The following is a 21108-nucleotide window of genomic DNA, read 5'->3' on the forward strand; positions in this document are numbered from 1 at the left end:
TGTTGCTATAGTGTATTCTTTGCATTATAAGGATTTGCCCTCTAGTAATACATGTTTGTCCATAATCAAGCATTCATTTGTCTCGATGAGAACCCTCAACGTAATAATTTTTTAGTAGATGTTTGTTCTAGACATGCATAGGGATATTCCCTAGTCTTAGCTGCAAACATGGATTGGGATGTGTTGCAACTTCTCCATCCTTGAATCGGTCCAGCATTACATCAAACTTGTATTAGTGACATTCGTAATAGCTCTTTCTGAAAGTCCACACATGTCACCTACTATAGGTAAGACTATGGCGACTTGGATAATTATCTCTAAGGTTGAGACTATGCTAGGTTAACAAGAGGGGTTCTTTGAATCATTACGTCTCCACTCGATTCATTACTTCTATTTTCATGCGCTTAATAAAGCTCTCCTGTGACGAAGGGAAAAGTAGGTTACCTAGTTGATGAGAAGCCGTTCATTTTCCCAACAACCAGAGGAGTGAGAGACGTAAGACCATTCGTCTCTGTACGCCAATCAGGCGTGGAGGACGGCGTGCAGATACAACAGGTCGCAGGCTGAGCTCAATTCACAAATATGTTCAAAAAGTGAGTGATCCCGCTCTGTGTTCAGTCCACAGTGCAATGCACGTTGCGTCTCGCACCATGGCTTTTGCGTTGGTCCCTTCATATTAAGTAACTGCCGCCCGATCTTGATGTGGTTTTCCACATCAAGTCCAATCTTGCGATTCCATGGAAGATTTGACTGAGGAAAGACAATGAAGTGTATTTGATCCTTTCCAAAGTGGAAACAAATGCTATGTACTTATGGAGAGGGCAAAAAAAGACATCTGATTCTCTCTATTAACAGGCAAATGTGGAAGATCAGGAGAGCCTTGGACAGAGAGTATCTTAATATCATAGGGTGGAGGGTAGATACTTTTAATAGGTCAATTTGAAGAGTTCTGCTGCTGACTGAGCTGGAATCTTCAGGTCTATATCGATCCGAATTCAGTTAAGGTCTGACTTGGGAGATAAGTTAGTTTTGGTGAACATGAGGCACGGAGGCTAGCCTTACATTCTTGTGTTTAATTGAGCTAACTTTGATATGCTTATTGGAACATTTTCAAGTTAAATCAATGTAAACGTTTTAATGATTGAGATAGATAGATAGATAGATACATAGATAGATAGATAGAGAGAATTTAGTGTAGGCAAAGTTGCCTCATTTTTTGATGGATTGTTGCAAGTACTAAGCTTGGGACAATTTGGAAACTTCCTCATTGAAGCAATAAATTTGGTCTTTGTTCCATCCTTCTAAGCCTAGATTTACATGCCATTCTCTTTAGCATTTCGATACCTATGCTAGAGAGACTATTTCGTTTTGATAGTGCATAATATGTGGGTGGAAAGACGACATGTTCTCTTAGATCATTGCTCATTGGCCTTAGAAATGATCCATCAATGAGTGAATGCTTTCGAGGCTTTACTAGGTTGTTGCCTTTGTGATTCCATCGGTCCTTTTTGTGTCATTTTCAATTTTCAGAGTGCATGTTGCACTTGCAATCTTTGTTTTCTTTGACCTTGCAATAGTTTGGGAATAATTATGATGACTTGATCACTTATTTTAAGTGGTTGACATGTAAGGTTTAGGTTCTTCAGGATGGCCAATATGCAAAATACAAACTATTGGCATGCTTAGATGCTTTGTATGGCAACAATTGCCAGATCCATGTTTTTTTGCTCGTCACGCAAAAATGTTGTGTACTTGCTAGATACATAGAGGGCTATGGTTACGAAACCTCAAACTATCATTTAGATGTGTCTAGATTTCTAGAAAACCTTGTTGGGTCCATAGGGAACTCTCATTGATGTTGTTCAAGATGCTTGCCATTATATTACGGACATGGTGTGGGACCACGTAAAACTGGAATGGGTAGAGTTTATGGATGTTGATATCACCAAGGTGGAGGTGGAGGAGGTATTGTCCCATCTTCCAGATAGGAAAATCCTCAGATGGGAATGGCTTGTCAAGTGAATTAGTCTCAATTTATGTTGATAAGCTTAAGGATGCCATCCAATGCAAAGATTGCAATGCTTTGATTGTTATCGAAGATTCTTAGTAGCAATGGAGATCCATTTCTATTATGTAATCATTTCATACGATCTTCTCCACCAAGATCATTGCTAACAAGCTTCATAATATGTTGCCAAAGTTGATTCACCCGCAATGATATGGTTTCATTTAGGAATGGAATATTATGTATAATGTCTTGAAGGTTTAATTAGGGATAGGTTATGCCAAAACTTCTAGTCGCGAGGTTGTTATGATTCAGTTGGATATTCAAAAAGCTTTTGATCATGTAACTTGGTTTTTTCTTGGATAATTCATGTCTTCCATGGGTTTCGGCTCTTAAATGACTTCTCTTATTGATACAATTAGCTTTGATGGAGTGGTTGTCAGAGTGTAGCGAATGCAGAAGCGTATGACTAGACTAAATGAAAATGAGAACACGAAGAGAAGAGGGAGAGAGAGACAATAGAACATTGAAATTCATAGTGAATGGATGCCGAAATGAAGTAGGTAGATACGTATAACGAGCTGCTGAGTGTATCTCCGTCACAGTCTTTCTCCACCTAAAAAGACAAGCAAAATGATTGGTGATTGGCTGCTCTATAAAAAGGCAATAAAATAATCAAGAAAATGATCAGGTTGGCTAGTTAAAACTAGCCAATTGTCGCATATTGCAATCACAGCAATAGAATACTGAATGAAATACTACACAATAAATGCCTATGCCACGTGATATCCTATAGAACATGCTTGGTCTTCTTGGACTACTCTTAAATGTTGGAAAACACCTAATGATTGCATGAAATTGTCCAACCTATATCCAAGAAATGCGTGATTGTGCCCAAGAGTTCTAACTATACAACAATACATTGCTTGTGCTTGTCCAGGGGATGATTGGATCTCTAACACCTCCTCTTAGATCCTAGATGCGGCATAAGGCTTAGGGATTTGGAATGTTGTCGAAGAATGGCCTAAGGATAGTCTGTTGAGAAACCCTCCACCCGCAGTTTTACGTTCCGCGTTTTGCGCCTTGGGTTTTGCATTTTGCGTTTAGGGTTTGAAGCCCCAAAAAGGGGCGCCACCCTAGATTGACTGTGCCTATTTATAGGCCACTCTCTCATTCATTCCTCATGGTTGATTCATTCAATCCGTTGCCTCATCTCTCCAGTCTCTCCACTACCCTCATACCCCATAGGAGGACATTGCGGTTCGTGGTTCGTGTTCATCATCTTCCTTGTGCTACGACACCCTTGTTCCCTTGTATCACATTCACTCCATGATTCAGATCTTCATCATTCCATTCATCAAAGTTTCTTCTCTTCTCTTCTTAGTGTTTACCAAGTTCACTCTGTGTTCCTCCTCACAAAACCTACTGTCTCGCTGGTATGTCGTCTTTTGACATGGTGTCAGAGCCGGATCTGCTCAAACAGTGGCAAATATCCTCCACTCCAGTGAAGACAAAGACCGGTGGCGGATTCGGCATCCACTTCTCTTCTTCTTCCGCTACATCACCACTTTTTTTTGTGGCTGTTCTAAGCTGCGTTTGCAACCTGCAGCTCAGTCAAACCAGCTTGAGGCTTAGCCCAGCTTGTGTTTGTAGCTAGCTGACCTCCGCCTGCTCTGCCCAGCTCTTCACGGCTGTTTTTTGCAACCTGGTGGCTTCTCCTTGATGTTGGCGGCTGTTTTTTGCAACTTGATGGCTCAACTAGTTTGTTGCTTGGGTTTCAGCCAGCTGGCTGCTCGTTCCTGCCTGTTGCCTGCGTTTCAGCCAGCTGGCGGCTCATTCTTGACTGCCGCAACTTGCGTTTGCAGCTCGTAGCTCCTCCCTGCAATGGGAGCCCACTTTCAACCCATCCCCTGCCCTCCCACCCCTTGGGGTGGACACTGTGGCTTGTGGTTTGTGGCTGACCTCTTCCTTCTTCAGCAAGGCACATGGTACCCATGGCTTCTTTCCCAAGAGATGACTAGTCTACTGGGTGTTTCTACTTGCGGCAAGAATTTCATTCCACGAATGATTGTCGACATCGACCTTTGCTCCTCATCTCTCTGGAGTATATGCGTCTTTCACCAGGCACTCCTTGTGCCACCTCTCCTTTTTGGGCCACAGAGATCGTTCTGCATTAGCTATCGGAGTATTATGCTCAAGGCAATAAGCCGCGACCGACGCGCACCAAGTCCTTTCGAGCACACGGAGGCTGTAAGACCTTACAAGGTGGTGATAAGCCCTCTTGGAGACCACTCCATTGTGCGGAGGTTTCCCCCACCCACTTTTGGGTGAAGTGGCTTCCATGGCCCACATTTCCTCCACAGTCTACTATCTTGAGAGCCTGCACGACTGTTCCCCAACCTTGGCTCATCCTTAGCCTCCTTCCCCACCCTCTTCCACTCAAGTTCGAGAGGCCAATTCGAGGTGCTTTCCGACTTCTTCTTCCGCTCTCTAGATACCTTCTTCAGCACGACTGGTAGTGCTTCCTTTGTCATCAAATGCTTCGTAGTTTGTGAGCCAGGAGTGGTTGGATTCCCTTTCTCTCTTAGATTGGGATTCAGAGGGGGATTTTCTTACTTTGCCCTCAGAGGGGACTTCCAAATTTTCTTCGACTTCAGAGGGGGCTCCTATTTCTACTCCTTTCGATTTAGAGAGGAACCCTATGTGCCACGAAGTTCTTCGCACACCACCACCTTTCACTTTCAAGGAGTGGCTCTCCTTTGAGCAATCATTTCCTCTACTCATACCTAGGATCTAGAGGACCTACTTAGATCAGGGCCCTTGGATCTTCAACAACGACTTGGTGACTAGGCCTTCGTATTCCTTCTAGCATGGAGTCATGGAGCTAGTGCCTTCCCTCCCAAGGTTGTGTTTCGGGTTCTACAGCTCATCCAGTGTCCTGACTGTCTTCAAAGATCTCCTTTCAGGTGGTATTCTCAGATTATAGGGTGGATCTTCTTTGTCCCTTGTGTGAAGGAAACTGCTAGGGTTTGCACTGAGGACACACAGTGTACGACTACAACAGAAACACAAAGAGACAGACACAGACACAGACACAGAGGGCAAAACTCAAACCCTAAACGCAAAACTCAAAGCTCAAACACAAACAGAAGAAGGGAGAGAGATAACACAACTCTGAAGTGAATGAATGCTGTAAATGAATGTAAGAGTGTACAATGTGCTCAAGGGCAGAGCAATGTTGGAGTGTGACATCCACCGAAGACGGATCCCAAGCCTGTGACCACCAATCGGATTGTAGGAGTGCTGAATAGTGAATGGCAGCAGGCTGGTCACCAAAACGCAGCAGTTTGGAGGCTAGAAACTGGTAAACGCGCAGTGTACCACCGATCGGAGGCTGGAAACTGTGCACAGACCACTAGTCGGAGTGTAGGAGTGCTGAATAGTGAATGGCAGCAGGTTGATCACCAAAACGCAGCAGTTTAGAGGCTGGAAACTGGTAAACATGCAGTGTACCACCGATTGGAGGCTAGAAACTGTGCACAAACTGCTGTTAATAGCAGTCTGAAACAGTGTTTGAGAGTGTTAGGGCCTGCAATGCTGAAAATGCAGGCTGGCTGACCTTGAAAATGATGGACAGCAGGCTGAACAGCAGTCTGGGACAATCTGGAGCAGTTGCCAACAGCTGAGAGCTGTCGCCTACAACAATGGATAGGGTGAAGATAATGTGGCTGCAGTCGATGATGGCTGGGTAGCATATGGAGGCGGGCTGCAGGCTGGAAACTGGGCGCCAATAGCAGCAGAGGGTGTGTGGGCTGGTGTAACCTGCAAACAAGGATGATTGCTGAATGGGGGCAGCTTGTCTAGTTATAGATGTGGAAGGGCGCCCCAAAAATTAGGGTTTCCACTAAACTCTCTCGAATTGCTCCCCGTTTTAGGGTTTTACTCTAAAAGAGCATTTTTAGTGTGTCTTGGGGCTGTTTAAGAGGCTAATCAGCAAGTAATGCATATTTTAGCTCAACACTTTGGTCAGCATGGAGCCTACTCCCGAGATCAAGTATGGGCATATCCTTATGGTTGTGAGTATTACACAAAGTCCGACATTCCTCCCATGCATTGCATGATTTCATCATCTTTGTACTAGGGTGCTTGGGCAAGTGAACAATTTTCCCACGAGGGACACTGTCTAGTGGCACTTGTTGCATGAGCATTCTTCAGCATGTAGCATTCCATCTCCACCTCACTCTTCTCTTGTTCCCCCTTTTTGGGTCTGAGAGGGGGTGTTGAGAGACCCTTCACCTGCAATTTTGCGTTTTGCGTTTGCAGCCCCAAAAAGGGGCACCATTTTAGATTAACTGTGCCTATTTATAGGCCACTCTCATTCATTCCTCACGGCTGATTCATTTAGTCCGTCACCTCCTCTCCAGTCTCTCCACTACCCTCACATCCCTTTAGGAGGACATTGCGGTTCGTGGTTCGTGGCTGTCTTCATCTTCCTTGTGCTACGGCACCCTTGTTCCCTTGTATCACATTCACTCCATGATTGAGATCTTCATCATTCCATTCATGAGAGTTTCTTCTCTCTTCTCTTGTCAGTGTTTACCAAGTTCGCTTTGTGTTTCTCCCTGTAAACCCTACTGTCTCGCTGGTACATGGTCTTTTGACAGTCTCTCAACTATGTTATCCTCTGTCTTGCAGTACACTACATCAATAGTCTCAACCACAATCTTCTTCTGAATGAAATGGTATTGGATGTTAATGTGCTTTGATCTAGTATGGAATATAGGATTTCATGCCAAAGCAACTCTCATTGTCGCAATGATAAACTGGCCATCTTCTATGGCTAGCTAAGGCAAGAACGGCCCTAACGTTAGCCATTCAAGATGTAGGTGCACAGGTATCATGGAAATCTACTCCTAGCCATTGCATGAATAAAATGCTGTGCAAGAATTTCCTATGCCATGCGGCATCCTACAGAGCATGCCTAGCCTGCTTGGATTGCTCTTAAATGCTGGAAAGCACTAGACGATAGCATGAAACTGTGCGACCTATATCCAGGAAATGCGTAATTGTGGACTGAGAGTGCTAACTATACAACAATACAATGTGTGTGCTCGTCTAAGGGATGACTATATTTCTAACAGTGGCTCATGTAACACTTGATAGAGGGTAACTAAAGAGATTCCTCTCACTTGGTCTCTTTGTTAGGGATGTCTCCTTAGTCCTTTGTTGTTTATGTTGGTGACTTATTCATTGTTCTCTTTGCTAGGTAAGCTGACCAACTAATGTTGAAGTCATTGGTTTGGCTCTTCCTAGTGGGGCTAAGCTTTTGGGAGGGTCTCTTGTAAATTATTCATTTACATTTCTCAATGTTGAGAAGTTTAATTTGGATAAAGTAATTAGGAGATTGTTTGGTCTGGCCTTGGGCCCCAACATCAATGCACAAAAGTCCATTCTCATTAGTTGTATAGAGAGAGACTTGCAATCTTTGGGTTAGTAGGGTGCGATTGTTTCTTAGAGTGAGATCACTAGACACTAGGCTATCTCATTGGGGTGGATGTTATCTATGGGACATTGCTTTGATTGCTTTTAGGGGCAGAAAATAGGTCGAAAATCCTTAGAAAGTGGTTGCCTAGGTGGAATGTTAATCGCAACAGATAGTGGAAGAAGATCAACAGTAGTTGAAGGAGATCGTAGACCAATAGCTGCACAAAAAAACAAGAAGATCCCTAACATGGACGTTTGATACTGTGTTAGAAGTGGGTGGAGGGAAGCATGAGAATCTACTATAATAGAATACACAAAAATAACAAAGAAGAGAAACATTGCATATTGAGATAAGAGATAGTATTGAACCAACAATGAGTCACGGGTCTCTGTGGGCATTGATACTAGTTCCCTCTCTCCAAAATGATGGTGTATGCTTAGAATAACTAGAGGAGCTTTGAGGGAGCGCGGGCTGATAGATAGGCACATGAATTGGTTGGCTAGCAATGTGGGGCTGTAAAAATATAGTCAGCCAGCCTAGAAAATGCAAGTTGGCCATAAGTAGGTACCCAAAAATAGGTAGACCACATCACACTTTGGTAAAATAGTATTGAATCCACATGGATATGCACAGACTCACTCATGAACCTACAAGTTTGCTAACATACATGTCACGTGAATTCAACATATTTATGACTGGAAGAGGTATTACACATTAGTGCACTACGCCTTATATACCTCAACTGTAATAAATCAAATTTAACCTAGGCTTAGGAGCTGGACACATTAATTAGGGTTAGATATAAATAGTGGAGTATGGCCAAATGTGGGGACCTTTTGATCATTTTGAAATACAACTCCTTGTGGAGCTCTTGAGGTCACATCCTCCCACCATTCATGGAGGTGCATATCCATGTCCACCCTACTTGGAGGTGAGTATCCTTGTCCACCATTGTAGAAAGTGAGTATTCTATAGCAGCTTATCATCACTTGATTCTCAGCATACCACTTGGCTATGGCAGTAGCATTTCTTGTTATTGTCAGCATTAGATGTTAGATCTTGTGTATTTTCTTGTATGAGATGTCAGCTTTATTACATTGGTATCAGAGCTTTGCTTTGATCCAAGGCAGGCTTTAATTCCATCATTTTCATGATTATGATCTTGCTGGGGAGGTCATTTTCATGGAAGATCTGGTTACATTGATCTTGGTTGCTGTGTCAAGTCTAACTACAAGACGTCCACAGTTATCCATGGCTGTAGTTGAAGACATTATGGAGGTTCTTGGCAAAAGAATGGTGGTCTTCTTGCTATTTTAAACAAGTCAACATAAAATTAAAGCCATGTTTGGAGCCTTTCTTGTCAAAAGAGAAGGGGATTGGAGTTTGAGACAACGGCATTAGTTTTTTTTTTTCTGAGACCCAGGGTCTTTCACTTTCCTTTCTCCTCATTGCCGAAGCTTCCATGGAGTTTTTCTTTGACATGATCTTCTCTTCGTGACCTAATCTCTCTCTATGATCTACAAAGCATCATTCCTTGCATCTCAACGAGCAAAGGGAGCACCATTTTGCAAGATCGTAGGTGGCGGATCCTCAAAGTAAGGCAGTAAAGATCAAAGCACAGATCAACGGCACAAAGGTTGGTATCCTTGAAGAGGCCAACCAGGTAGGCCTCTGAGGCCTCTTGTAGGGCCAAAACGGCAGAGCTCTGAAAGCGGAGGTCAGTCTTGAAGTCCTGGGAGATCTCCCTCACAAGCCTCTGGAAGGGGAGCTTCTTGATGAGGTGGGGCTTCTTGATGCCTCTGGTGGCAGGGGCAGATTTGCGGGCAGCCTTGGTGGCCAGCTGCTTGCGGGGGGCCTTGCGTCCCGTGGACTTGCGGGCCGTCAAAGCGATCCCTTAGGCACTTCTCCACACTAGCTACTTGCGGGGGGGCCTTGCCTCCCGTGGACTTGCGGGCCGTCAAAGCGATCCCTTAGGCACTTCTCCACAGGCTCTAGCGGGTTTCTTCGATCTCCACGGCTGCCGACTGACAGCATCCAATGAACATAACAACGAAGGCAACGAGAAGGATGAGATTGTAGATAGCGGGAATAGGGCCAAGAGGGAGGGGCATCTGAACCACACATTGATGCTCCAAGAACTTTATCAGATTCCGCATCAACAATAAGCTTCATGAATGTTTTCTCTTGCCGCCCTGATATTGTGTTCTTCATTGGTGTGAAACTCGAGATGAAAACTAGGATGTCATTTTTGGCTTGAGCTATGGCTTCCTGCTTTGTCAAACCAATTGATGATAGAGGAGGTATACAGAATACTGCACATGGCACATCCTTGTGATCAGGCTTTGCATTCTGTCGTGCAAATAATGTTTTCGCCAGACATGTTCCCTACATCAGTGCAACAGGTGTCAAATTTATTTTGTTTGTTACATCCCCAACAGCTCAGATGCTAGGGATATTTGTTTGGGAATACTCATTCACCTTGATGGAACCATCATGCCCAAGCTCTACACCAACTGCCTCTAAGTTCAGCCTCTTCATGTATGGTTTTCTACGGACTACTAAAAGCACAACATCTGTTTCAAAGACTTCACCCTTATCAGTGAATATCAAGCAAAATAGCCCTGCTACTGTGGAGAACTTTCTGGAACACACTCGCATACGAAGATGATAGCACCTGCTATGTGTTGTGCATCCAATTTCCTTTGAAGAACACTCTATAAGCTAAAGCCTCTTGACAAAGGCTTGGGAGATGGCAGCCTAGTCCTTGGATGCTCATAGCTCTCATTTGTAACATCAGAAGGCATAATGGAAGCGTCATCATCTGCCTAGAGAGTGAATCCAAGAACCTTCAACAACACTTTGGTTTCTATGGAATGCCTATACCTCACAGGGATTTCTATTAACAAAGACACGAAAGGCCAAAGAGCACTTCACAAGGGCAGAAGAATGTTTTCAACAAGTTTTTGATGTGGAACCTAATAATGTTTTGTATAGGAAGGCAGTGGAGATGTCTGCAAAGGCATCAACTGTCCATCAACAATTTCAAATGCAACTGAGTGCTTAGCGAGTTGTATTTGACTCACCATTTGAAAGTATCATTTACATTGGTATCATTGTCACTATGGACAGCATGTATAACAGGGGGTACATACATGTAAGTGTGAGACCTATGCTCAGTCAAAGGCAACAACCTAATCATCAGCATTCCTATAGACATCAAGTGCATGAAGGGCATTGTTCTTATGATGATAGATTTCATAGGTATTCTCCTTATGGTCAGCAAGAGTATGCAGGGAATTACCATATGGGGCAGCATTCATATGATCATAATCATGGTTATTTTCATGAGACTGATGGGCAGCATCAACCTTATGCAAATGAGAAAAATATGGGAGTTAGTACCACCAATGACGAAGTGCAATGGCCAAAGAACACTCATGTCATAGATCATGGGAATGAAGTAAACATCTCACGTGATTCTAACGACTTCCAACAAATGTCTAAGCAACTTGGCAACATGAATGATGGTTTACTTCAGCTTACCCACTCCATGGATGATAAATTTAACAAGATGATTTCTCGTATGGAGCAACAAAGTAGTAGATTGGATACCAAGTTTGATCAGCTGATCACTATATTCAGCAATTTGGGAGATAGATTCCAAAGTAAACCACCACCCCATGTTGAAGAAGTGCCACTTACTCATGGGAATGTGAGATCTACTACATCTCATCAACACATACCATCAACTTATGAACATGGAGGTCCTTCTAGAGTCAATGAAACCGCTCAGCCACATGCTAATTCATGGAGTAGAGGCAGTCCTAAATTTCCTATCTCAAGAGAGCATGGACATCAAGGTCATTCACTATTGCATGAAGATGAAGATGAAGCTGAAGACAAAGCTGAAGATGAAGATGAAGATGAAGATGAAGAGCAAGAGGATACACATGACAAATTTGATCAAGAGTACATTAGTGTACAACAAGAAGAGCAAACTCAAGGTTTACATATATTTCATGATGATGTTGAAGAGGATAATGTTGATCATATATGTCATGAAGATATTGAGGCATCACATGAAGATATTGAGGAAACACATGATGGGTTCTATCAGCCCATTGACAACTTTGGTATGCTACAGCCAATAGAAGATGTTGATTGGAATGCATATGGAGATGTACATGAGAAAAATGTTTGGGATGCATATACTTTTGATGAGAGTATCAATGAAGACATGCCTTATGATGATGATGAGATATCTTTTCCCTATGATCCAGGTAGTCATGATGGAGATGATTCTCTCTTTCCTTTTGACCCGGGTGGTTTGACATTTATGGTTCATGACAATCCTACTTCTCTTGATGGTTATTATCTCGGTATTCCATATGACCTGGGTGGCCTTATACTAAGAGAAAGTCATTTGCAGCAAGGCATCCTGCATACAAAACTTAATGATACTTTGTTCTCATGGTTTCTTCATGGTTTATATGGGAGAAAGGTTGAAGAAGATGGATTTTCCTGCAGAATACAGCTTGCTGTATTAAATCCCTATCATGGAATTAAATGATTTATCTTTGTCAAAATCATGGATTTTTACTTGGAGAGGGTAGCCTACATCATATACTTCAATATGACATATCATTTGTCCAATTTGGATGTGTCTATCGAAAGTTATGCCTATTTTACTATGGCAGCCCGGTTATGCCAGCATGCAGGAAATTCACTATAGATTTCTTGTGGAGCTTCATCAATCATGGGATCTTTTCAGCCACATATGCTTTGATTTACTATTTCATCCATTGTATTCTTTCCCATTTTCTCAAGTTTTGAGGACAAAGCTTCTTTAGGCCGGGATGGCTGGTAATAAAGCAAATTTAACCTAGGCTTAGGAGCTGGACACATTAATTAGGGTTAGATATAAATAGTGGAGTATGGCCAAATGTGGGGACCTTTTGATCATTTTGAAATACAACTCCTTGTGGAGCTCTTGAGGTCACATCCTCCCACCATTCATGAGGTGCATATCCATGTCCACCCTACTTGGAGGTGAGTATCCTTGTCCACCATTGTAGAAGGTGAGTATTCTACAGCAGCTTATCATCACTTGATTCTCAGCATACCATCTATTTCCCCATTTGTGCATCTCATATGGAACATGGATCTTGGCTATGGCAGTAGCATTTCTTGTTATTGTCAGCATTAGATGTTAGATCTTGTGTATTTTCTTGTATGAGATGTCAGCTTTATTACATCTCAACAAAACAGTGTGGCTGAAGGAAAAAATGTGACTCTTATGAAGATGGCATGTTGTATGCTTATGTAGAATAAGCTTCCCCCAAAATTTTGGCTTGATGCTATTATGTGTGTAGTATGTGTGATGTATCCAGCCCCACAAAAGCTGAGTGATTGTATGCCTTATGAGGCTTGGAATGGCTGTAAGCTAGTTGTGACTTATGCATATCTGTGGTTGTCTAGCATATGCATTGGTACAATAGCTAGAGACATAAGCTTTAGGACAAAGCTATCAAACACATTTTCATTGGTTATAGTGTAGAAAGCAAAGGGTACCCTTTGTATCATTCCCCTATGAACAAAGTTTTTCTAAGTAGAGACGTGGTGTTTGCTGAAAATGCAAGTCAACCCTTCATTGATCACAAAAATCAACCACTTGTTAGACTGATGGGCATGTTTGATAGCTTACTACATTTGTTTCAGCATGATGCACTTGAAAATGGTCATTTGTGGCCACCTCTATTAGGGGGGCATAGCAGCAAGATCAGCCATTATTGCTTGACAATCAGCAGCTTGCAATTCAGTCCATTGATTAGGATATTTCTGATGTTCATTATGAAAGGGCTGCCATTTGGGAAGCAAAACATGTTTCTAGATGGCTGGTAGATACTTTAAGGGATAGCAAACAATTTGTTTCTTTAGTAGGTAAGACTTAGGCAGCCACTAGACATGCTTAATCTCATCGTGTTGCACAAGCTCTTGTTGCTACAACATGTAATGAAGATTATATTTCTTTTGATGATGCTTCTTAAAGTGAGTATTGGATGATAGGCATTCTATACACAAAAATGGTAGATGGAACTTATGTGTCTTGCCTCTTGGCAAGTTTGCCATAGATACAAAGTGGGTTTATAAAAATGTAGATTTGATGGTAGCATTGATTGCTGCAAGAGGTACGTCTTACTGCCAAAGGGTGTGTCCAATAGCATGGGATTGACTATGGTGGGATGTTTGCACCCACTTCACATATGACAACCATTTGCAACATTATTGTTTTGGCTGCCCATTTTGATTGACATGTGCATTAGTTGGATGTGAAAATTTGTTTTTTGAATGGTGACCTTCACTAGGAGGTTTATGTTACTCAACCTCTTGGCTTTGTTCAGAAAGGCTCAAAGAGCGAAGTGTACCGGTTGCATAAGGTCCTTGGTTTGGAACAACCACCTAGGGGATGGTACGAGAAAATAAATGCATATTTGGTTTCTCTTGACTTTAGTAATTTACACACTGAAAGCATACTATATCCACAAAGATATGGATAACCTCTTTATTCTCATTCTTTATGAGGATGATAAGTTGTTGACTAGATCTCACGATACACATATTGTAGCTTTAAAGGTTGAATTGTAGCATGCATTTGATGTCACAGATCTTGGCTACTTGCACTATTATCAAGGCATATAGTTTATTGCAATTGAGGGGAATATTGTATGTGATAGTCTAAGTACATTAGGCAGCTCCTTGAGTATTTCCAGTTGAGATAAGTCACAAGTTTACATTTAAGGATACAAGAAATCCATTTGATTCTTCTATCTATCAGTAGGTTGTTAGATGTTTGTGTGAGAAGTGGATGCAACAATGGAAGTATAAATAGATGCTGAAATAAACTACTGAACATAAGACAAAAGAGAGAGAGAGAAAACACATAAGAACATTGCAGAGAAGAGAATTGAGAAGAATGCTCGAGAAATGGAATCCATAGACCAAACACAAGATAGTTGTATACAACAGTGAGTCATTGGTTGCCTAGGCATTGGCACTGGCTCCCTTTCTCCAACACAACATCAGATGATGAATGACTAATTGAGGAAGCTCAAAATATAAAGGACAAAATAATGCCATCAATGGCAGGAGGTTGGCTAGCATAAAATGCTTAAATAATCATCATGACAACCACCATAAAATACTTAAAATACCCAATAATGCTAGGTATAGCCTAAACTCACACATGAGTTGACTAGATTGTTGACACTCCCTTAGATCATGGGTGATCTGATACAATACAATGATAATGAATCATCATAGTCCATACAAGAAGGACCATGGATACCCATGGTGTCTCGGGAGTTGGATGAGCCTTTGGAAGGGCGAACTGCACGTGCCGAAGCTAGTCTTGTACCCGTGTGATGCAAACTAAGAAGATTGGATGGTATCGTTTGGCTCAAACTTCATTTGTTGGAGCTGTCCATAAAGGGTAACGGCACACATAGGCGAAGGAGCCTTGCACAACATTTGACGCTTTGCCCAAATTGTTGGAGCAGTCTTGCAAGAGATTGCCGAAAGGACTTCTTTAGAGATGTAGCAAAGAAGAGTAGAATATGCATGGGCATCGTCACTATCCCATGTGAGCACAACTTCTTCATAGTTGTCCTCGTCAAGATTAGCTTTTTGGAAGAAGAGTAGGATGCTTAGGACGCTCACAAGCTCTAGACACAATGTGCCATAACCGCTTCTGCACAAACCGTTAACAGCACTCCATGTTAGGTAATCAGGGCTATGTAATTTTTTATTAGTGGAACATCAGGGGGGAGCCATTTAGAGAGGATAAAAAGAGAAGATAAAGGAAAGAAGAGGAGAGAGAAAGAGTATTGTTAGAGTGTAGTGATGCAGAAGCGTGGGACCAAGACTGAGAGAGAGCAAACACAAAGAGGAGAGAGAAAGAGAGGAGACAATGAAACGCAGAAAATCTGCAGTGTAGAATGCTGTATAGGAATGCAGAAATATACACGGGTACAGAGAGAATATCTGTGTATGTCTCCCCCTTGAGGACCTCGATCTTTGTCAGCCCACGTGGTGTCTGTCACCAGCAGGCTGTCTTTGTCAGATGCAAGTGAACAGAGTGTGCTAGAGGACTGCTATAAATAGCAGAAAAATACCACGAAAAATAGCCAAAATCAGGGTGGCTACATTTAATGCAGCCGACTACATAAACAATTGTCCGACTGTTGCTATGCACGTGCCATGTGGCAACTGGTTTGACTGCTGATGTGGCTCCTGCGCTATGATTGTTGACGTGGCATTGGCTGTATTGCTCTGCAACACTGCTTTCCAGGGAATGACATCTCTAACACCCCCCTCAGATCCTGGATAGGTCAAAAGATTGAGGGATCGGGCATGTTTTCAAAGAAGAGTGTAGGGAAGTGCCTTTATGAACAAATCTGCAAGATTATCCTCCGTCTTGTAGTACTCCACATCAATGGTCCCATCCAGAAGCTTCTCCCGGATGAAGCGGTATTGGATCTCAATGCGTTTCGTCCGGGCATGGAAGATAGAATTCTGTACCAAGGCAATGCAACTCTCATTGTCACACCGCAGAAGAGTAGGACAAGGTTGAGGGCAGCCAAGCTTCTCCAACAATCTCCGAAGCCACACAACCTCACATGTGGTGGAAGACGCAGGCTGATACTCCGCCTCAGTAGAAGAAAGGGCTACCGTGGCTACTTTTTGCTACTCCAGGAGATAACACGTGCACCCAAGGTAAAACAATAGCCTATAGTAGACTGCCGGTGGTCTACATCGGCAACCCAATCTGAGTCGCTCCAACCTACAAGAACAAGATCTAAAGTATTTGTACATGCTAATCCCTAAGTCGGAGGTCCCTCTCAAATACCGAAGAATCCTCAGGGCAGATTGCTAATGCACGTGTTTGGGTTCACTCATGAACCCTACCAAAAGATCCATAACAAAACAAAGATCAACACGAGTGTTGAGTAGCCAAATCAAGGAGCCAATTAGTTGTCGGTAGCGGGAGGTATCTGTCAAGGGAGAAGCTGAGTGTGAAGTGGCCTTTCAGTTCGGATCCATAGGAGTAGAAATGGTTCGACAAGTCTCCATCTCAAAAGTCACCAAGAGCTCTTGAATGTGTCTCTGCTAAGAGATGAAAATCCCCCTCTAAGACTGATAAATCTCGTGACCCAAGAAGAAATGAAGAAGCCCCAAATCCATGATCTCGAATATGTAAAGCTATCTTGGTCTCTTGGACTTTCTGGGCATGGTCACCTGTAAGAATCAAATCATCAACATACAACACAAACAACTCACAACCCGCCTCGAAAGTGTGCATATAAAGTTGCGGATTAGCCTTGGAGCGCCGATATTCCAACTTTGACTGAAGAAATGAGTTAATCTTCTCGTTCCATGCACACGGAGCCTGCTTGAGGCCATATAAGGCCTTCTTCAACTTGTAAACTTTCCCATCCGAGGATCCAAAGCCAGGAGGCTGCTCTACATAGATCTCCTCTTGCAAGTCACCATTGAGAAAGGCCGACTTTACATCCAACTGATAGACAGGCCATCTCCTATGGCTAGCCAAGGCAAGAACAATGTGAATAGTCGCCATACGAGCAGTGGGGGCAAAAGTATCATGGAAGTCAATGCGTGGGCACTGAGCAAAACCTTTAGCAACAAGGCGAGCCTTGTGCTTGTCCAAAGAACCATCGCTAAGGTACTTGGTCTTGAAGACCCACTTGATGCCAATCACCTTCTTGTGAGAGGGACAAGGCACAAGGTATCAAGTGCCATTCCTCTTAAAAGCCCCCAACTTGGCTTCCATAGCTTTCTGCCAACGGTCAGACCGCAAAGCCTCCTTCACGGAAGTGGGCTCTTGATTTTGCATAACACGGGTCATCAAACAATAGTTAGAGCAAATAAGCTTCGTAGAATGTGTGTGGGTCCTCCGTGACCTCTACGGTCCATCCTGTGGCTATGTCTGGCAAACCTCGGACAAACGATCCTCACGACGCCTTTCGAAGGTACTCATAGTTCAGGTGGCCAAACCAAGCGTGCTAGAGCTCGGATTGTGTGTGAGAGGTAAGAAGAAGATAGATAAGAGCTGTAGAAGACTTCAATTTATAGATGCCGTTCTCCTCATTCCTTGAAGAGAGAACCTTCCTCCATCCACTTTCCAGAACGCAAACAGCATCACTGTTAAATTCCACCAAGAGCCCAAGAGAACAAATCTTATTGATCGAAAGCAAATGATACCCGAGACCTAGCACATGCAACACCTCGGAAGTGTGGGTACTACCACGTCCATCTTGAATTAGTTGCATCTCACCCCGTGCAGCTTCTAATTTGAACTTTTGGTCCATGATTGCTCGGAACTCCAAGTCAGTCTTTGTAGACATGTTCACTTGCAATGCTTGCTCAAATGCAAAAGCAGCCCCCTTCGACTGTGAAAATGCAGCCTGTTAGGGCTCTTTCCTCCGCTTCCCAAACCTTCTTCAGCCGTCGGAGGCGATGAAAAGGTAAAATCTGCAATGGAAGGCCTAAAACATAGCCTTTCTTCCCTTCAAACAGCAACAACATGCAGCAAATTCACCAAGTGGACTCCTTCCCCGCACTCCCATACTTGCTTCAGCCTTGTTCTGATGCGCAGCCCTCCCGCTTGCCCTCGAATGCTGGAAATGCAGCCTTGTGTCTCGCTGAAATCTCATCGTCAGGTAGGTTCTTCAATCAGTCAGTCCGTCTTCACCTCTTTGATACCATGTTAGAGTGCAGTGATGTGGAAGCATGGGACCAAGACTGAGAGAGTGAACACAAAGAGAGGAGAGAGAGAGGAGACAGTGAAACACAGAAAATCTGCAGTGTAGAATGCTGTAAGGAATGCAGAAATATACACGGGTGCAGAGAGAATATTTGTGTATGTCTCCACCTTGAGGACCTCGATCTCTGTCAGCCCACGTGCGCGCTGTCACCAGCAGGCTCTCTCTGTCAGATGCAAGTGAACAGTGTGCTGGAGGACTGCTATAAATCGCAGTAAAATACCATGAAAAATAGCTAGAATCAGGTCTGTTAAATGCAGCCGATTGCATAAAAAACTGTCTGACTGCTGCTGTGCACCTGCCACGTGGCAACTGGTCCGACTGCTGACGTGGCTCCTGTGCTGTAACTGCTGACGTGGCACTGGCTGTACTGCTCTGCAACACTGCTTTCTAAGGGAATCACATCTCTAAAAAGTATAGCCAAACCAACAGCACAGACTACACTAAACAGAGTTGACACGCAATGTACGCAAGCTGATCACAATGCTGAAAGCACAAAATCCTGCAGAAAACCAGCCAGAAGATGTCGGCCAGCACTATACCAAATGCAAAGGCTGAAAATGTAGGTATGCTGAGCAAAAGATAGCAGCCACCAGCAGTTCAGAGCTGCCTGGGGCAGCACGGGGAAAAGAAGATTGAAAATGCAGGCTGGCGATGTATTAAATGCAGAAAATGCAGATCTACAGGGCTGTAAACAGCATGATTGACAGCAGCAAGGGATCACCTGATCACAACAAAGGGCAGAGGATGTGTAATCAGCTAAACATAGCAGCAAGATCGTAGATCCTGAAATCTGATACCATGTCAAAAGTGGATGCAGCAATCGAAGCATAAACAGATGCTGAAATAAACTGCTGAACACAAGACTAAATAGAAGAGAAAGAAAAAGGAAACACAGAAGAACATTGCAAAGAAGAGAACTCAGAAGAATGCTTAGGAAATGGAATCCATCGAGCAAATACAAGACAATCGCGTACAACAATGAGTCATTGGCTGTGTGGGCACTGGCATTAACTCCCTCTCTCGAACAGAACCTCAGATGATGAATGATTGATTGAGAAGGGTGTTAAGAGTCATTTCCAGGACACGTGTGGCCGTGTCAGCAGTACCATGTGGCACGCTGCCACATTGCAGCAGTCGGACAGTTCGACTGCAACAGTCGGCTGCATTTAATGCAGCTGACCTGATCATTTATTGATATTATTTATAGCCTATTAATAGGCTGAGTTTTTAGCAGTCTACATGTTGTCTTTGATAGATTTCAGTCTACTGATCGCGGAGATTGCTGTTAGGACTGACGGAGATTGAGATCCATCTCGCATATGCAGATATTTTCTCTGCACCCGTGTATAATTCTGCATCCTTATACAACATTCTTCATTGCGGATTTTCTATGTTTCAATGTCTCTTTCTCTCTCTCTCTCTCTCTCTCTCTCTCTCTCTCTCTCTCTCTCTCTCTCTCTCTCTCTGTGTGGCCCGTCACCGTCGCTTGTCTCCCGTGACCGTCACTAGCCGTCACCGTCGTGTTGACTCCCGTCATTGGCCCGTCACTGTCGCCCGTCACTGCCCGTCATCGTCGCCCGTCATCTCTCTCTCTCTCTCTCTCTCTCTCTCGTCACTGGCCCGTCCGCTGTCATTGCCCCATCCGTCCATCACTTGTCCCGTCCGTCACTGTCCGGTCTGTTCGTCACTTGCCTTGTCTGTGGATAATAGTGGCGACTTGCTCCCACCACGGCGCACCTCGCTCCCGCCATCGCCCTACTCACTTGCTTTCGCCATCACACCATCGACACCCACTCGGACCAACCGCTCGTCTGAGCCCCCAAACCTCTCGTTCGAATCCCCGACACTCCTCGTCCGAGTCCACTCACAATCGGACGCCCTCTCGTCTGACTCGGACACTGCCATGTGGACTAAACCCCTTGTCCGAGTCCCCACAACCGGACGTCCCTCGTCCGAGTCCTTGTCCTCGTCCGATCCGGACACTGCCCCGAACGTCCCTCGTCGGAGTCCCCGCACAATCGGACGCACCCTCTCCACGTGTCCACGCTCCTTGTCCGAGTCAATAACTAGACCATACCGTCCGAGTCACCGGACCACGCACGCCAGCCCGCCCCTACCATCGCCCTCCCTGCTCTTTCGACAAGAGCAGTCGCCATCCCTCCTCTCTTCGTAGCAGCCGCCCCGCTCTCCCTTGCCCTGCTACAGGCCTCCCTTATGCCTCGGACTCGGCACCCATATCACACCACCGCCACTAGCCCTGTCAATACCCGACTTTTCCGCCACCTCCCACCACCGCCCATCACGCATCCGCCACCACAATGAGGCTAGATGCACACATCCCCTGAGGAAGGGATGGGCTCGAGCAAGACATCCCCGTCAGTAGGCAATTGCACAAGAGGGGAGAAAAATGAGAAACACTCAGCGATTTGGAGCAGCATTGACAAGGTGACAAACTACCACACAAGGAAAGACATGGATGCCCTTTGAGATGTATGCAAGGCGCATGACTAAGACATCAGCAACATCAAGGAAATCATGGCAGCAATGTGCGTGGAAATTGCACACCAAATCAAGGAGGAAATAAGCACGAAAGTACAAGAATGGAAGAACGAAATCTATGCCGAGATCACATCACACTTCACCTCCTGGAAGGTGGACATTGAAACGCCCCTCCAAGAGAGAAACAGGGTGATCAAAGAACTGAGGCACGAGCTCGATGAATATAGAAACCAGCTGGACTTACTCAAGAAGGAGGAAGGAGAAATCACCGAAACAAC

At 44.1% G+C, this 21108-nt stretch overlaps 1 protein-coding gene across 2 annotated transcripts in view; it reads left to right on the forward strand.

Moving 5' to 3' along the window:
- Positions 1 to 366: 366 nt before the first annotated feature.
- The window catches only part of LOC148036932 (pseudouridine synthase and archaeosine transglycosylase (PUA) domain-containing protein), a 129885-nt gene continuing 109143 nt past the window's right edge, over positions 367 to 21108 (forward strand). Inside the window, exon 1 of one of the 2 annotated variants that reach the window (XM_087675858.1) lies at positions 367 to 593. In XM_087675858.1, coding sequence (XP_087531984.1) covers positions 583 to 593 — 11 coding nt within the window. In that variant the 5' untranslated portion in view covers positions 367 to 582. The remainder of the gene's footprint in view (positions 594 to 21108) is intronic. The other variant, XM_087675857.1, reaches the window with a different exon arrangement.

The sequence above is a fragment of the Lygodium microphyllum genome, chromosome 4 (assembly GCF_053477565.2).
Source record: "Lygodium microphyllum isolate KBCC chromosome 4, Lygodium_microphyllum_v1.1.10, whole genome shotgun sequence".
Lineage (NCBI taxonomy): Eukaryota > Viridiplantae > Streptophyta > Polypodiopsida > Schizaeales > Lygodiaceae > Lygodium > Lygodium microphyllum.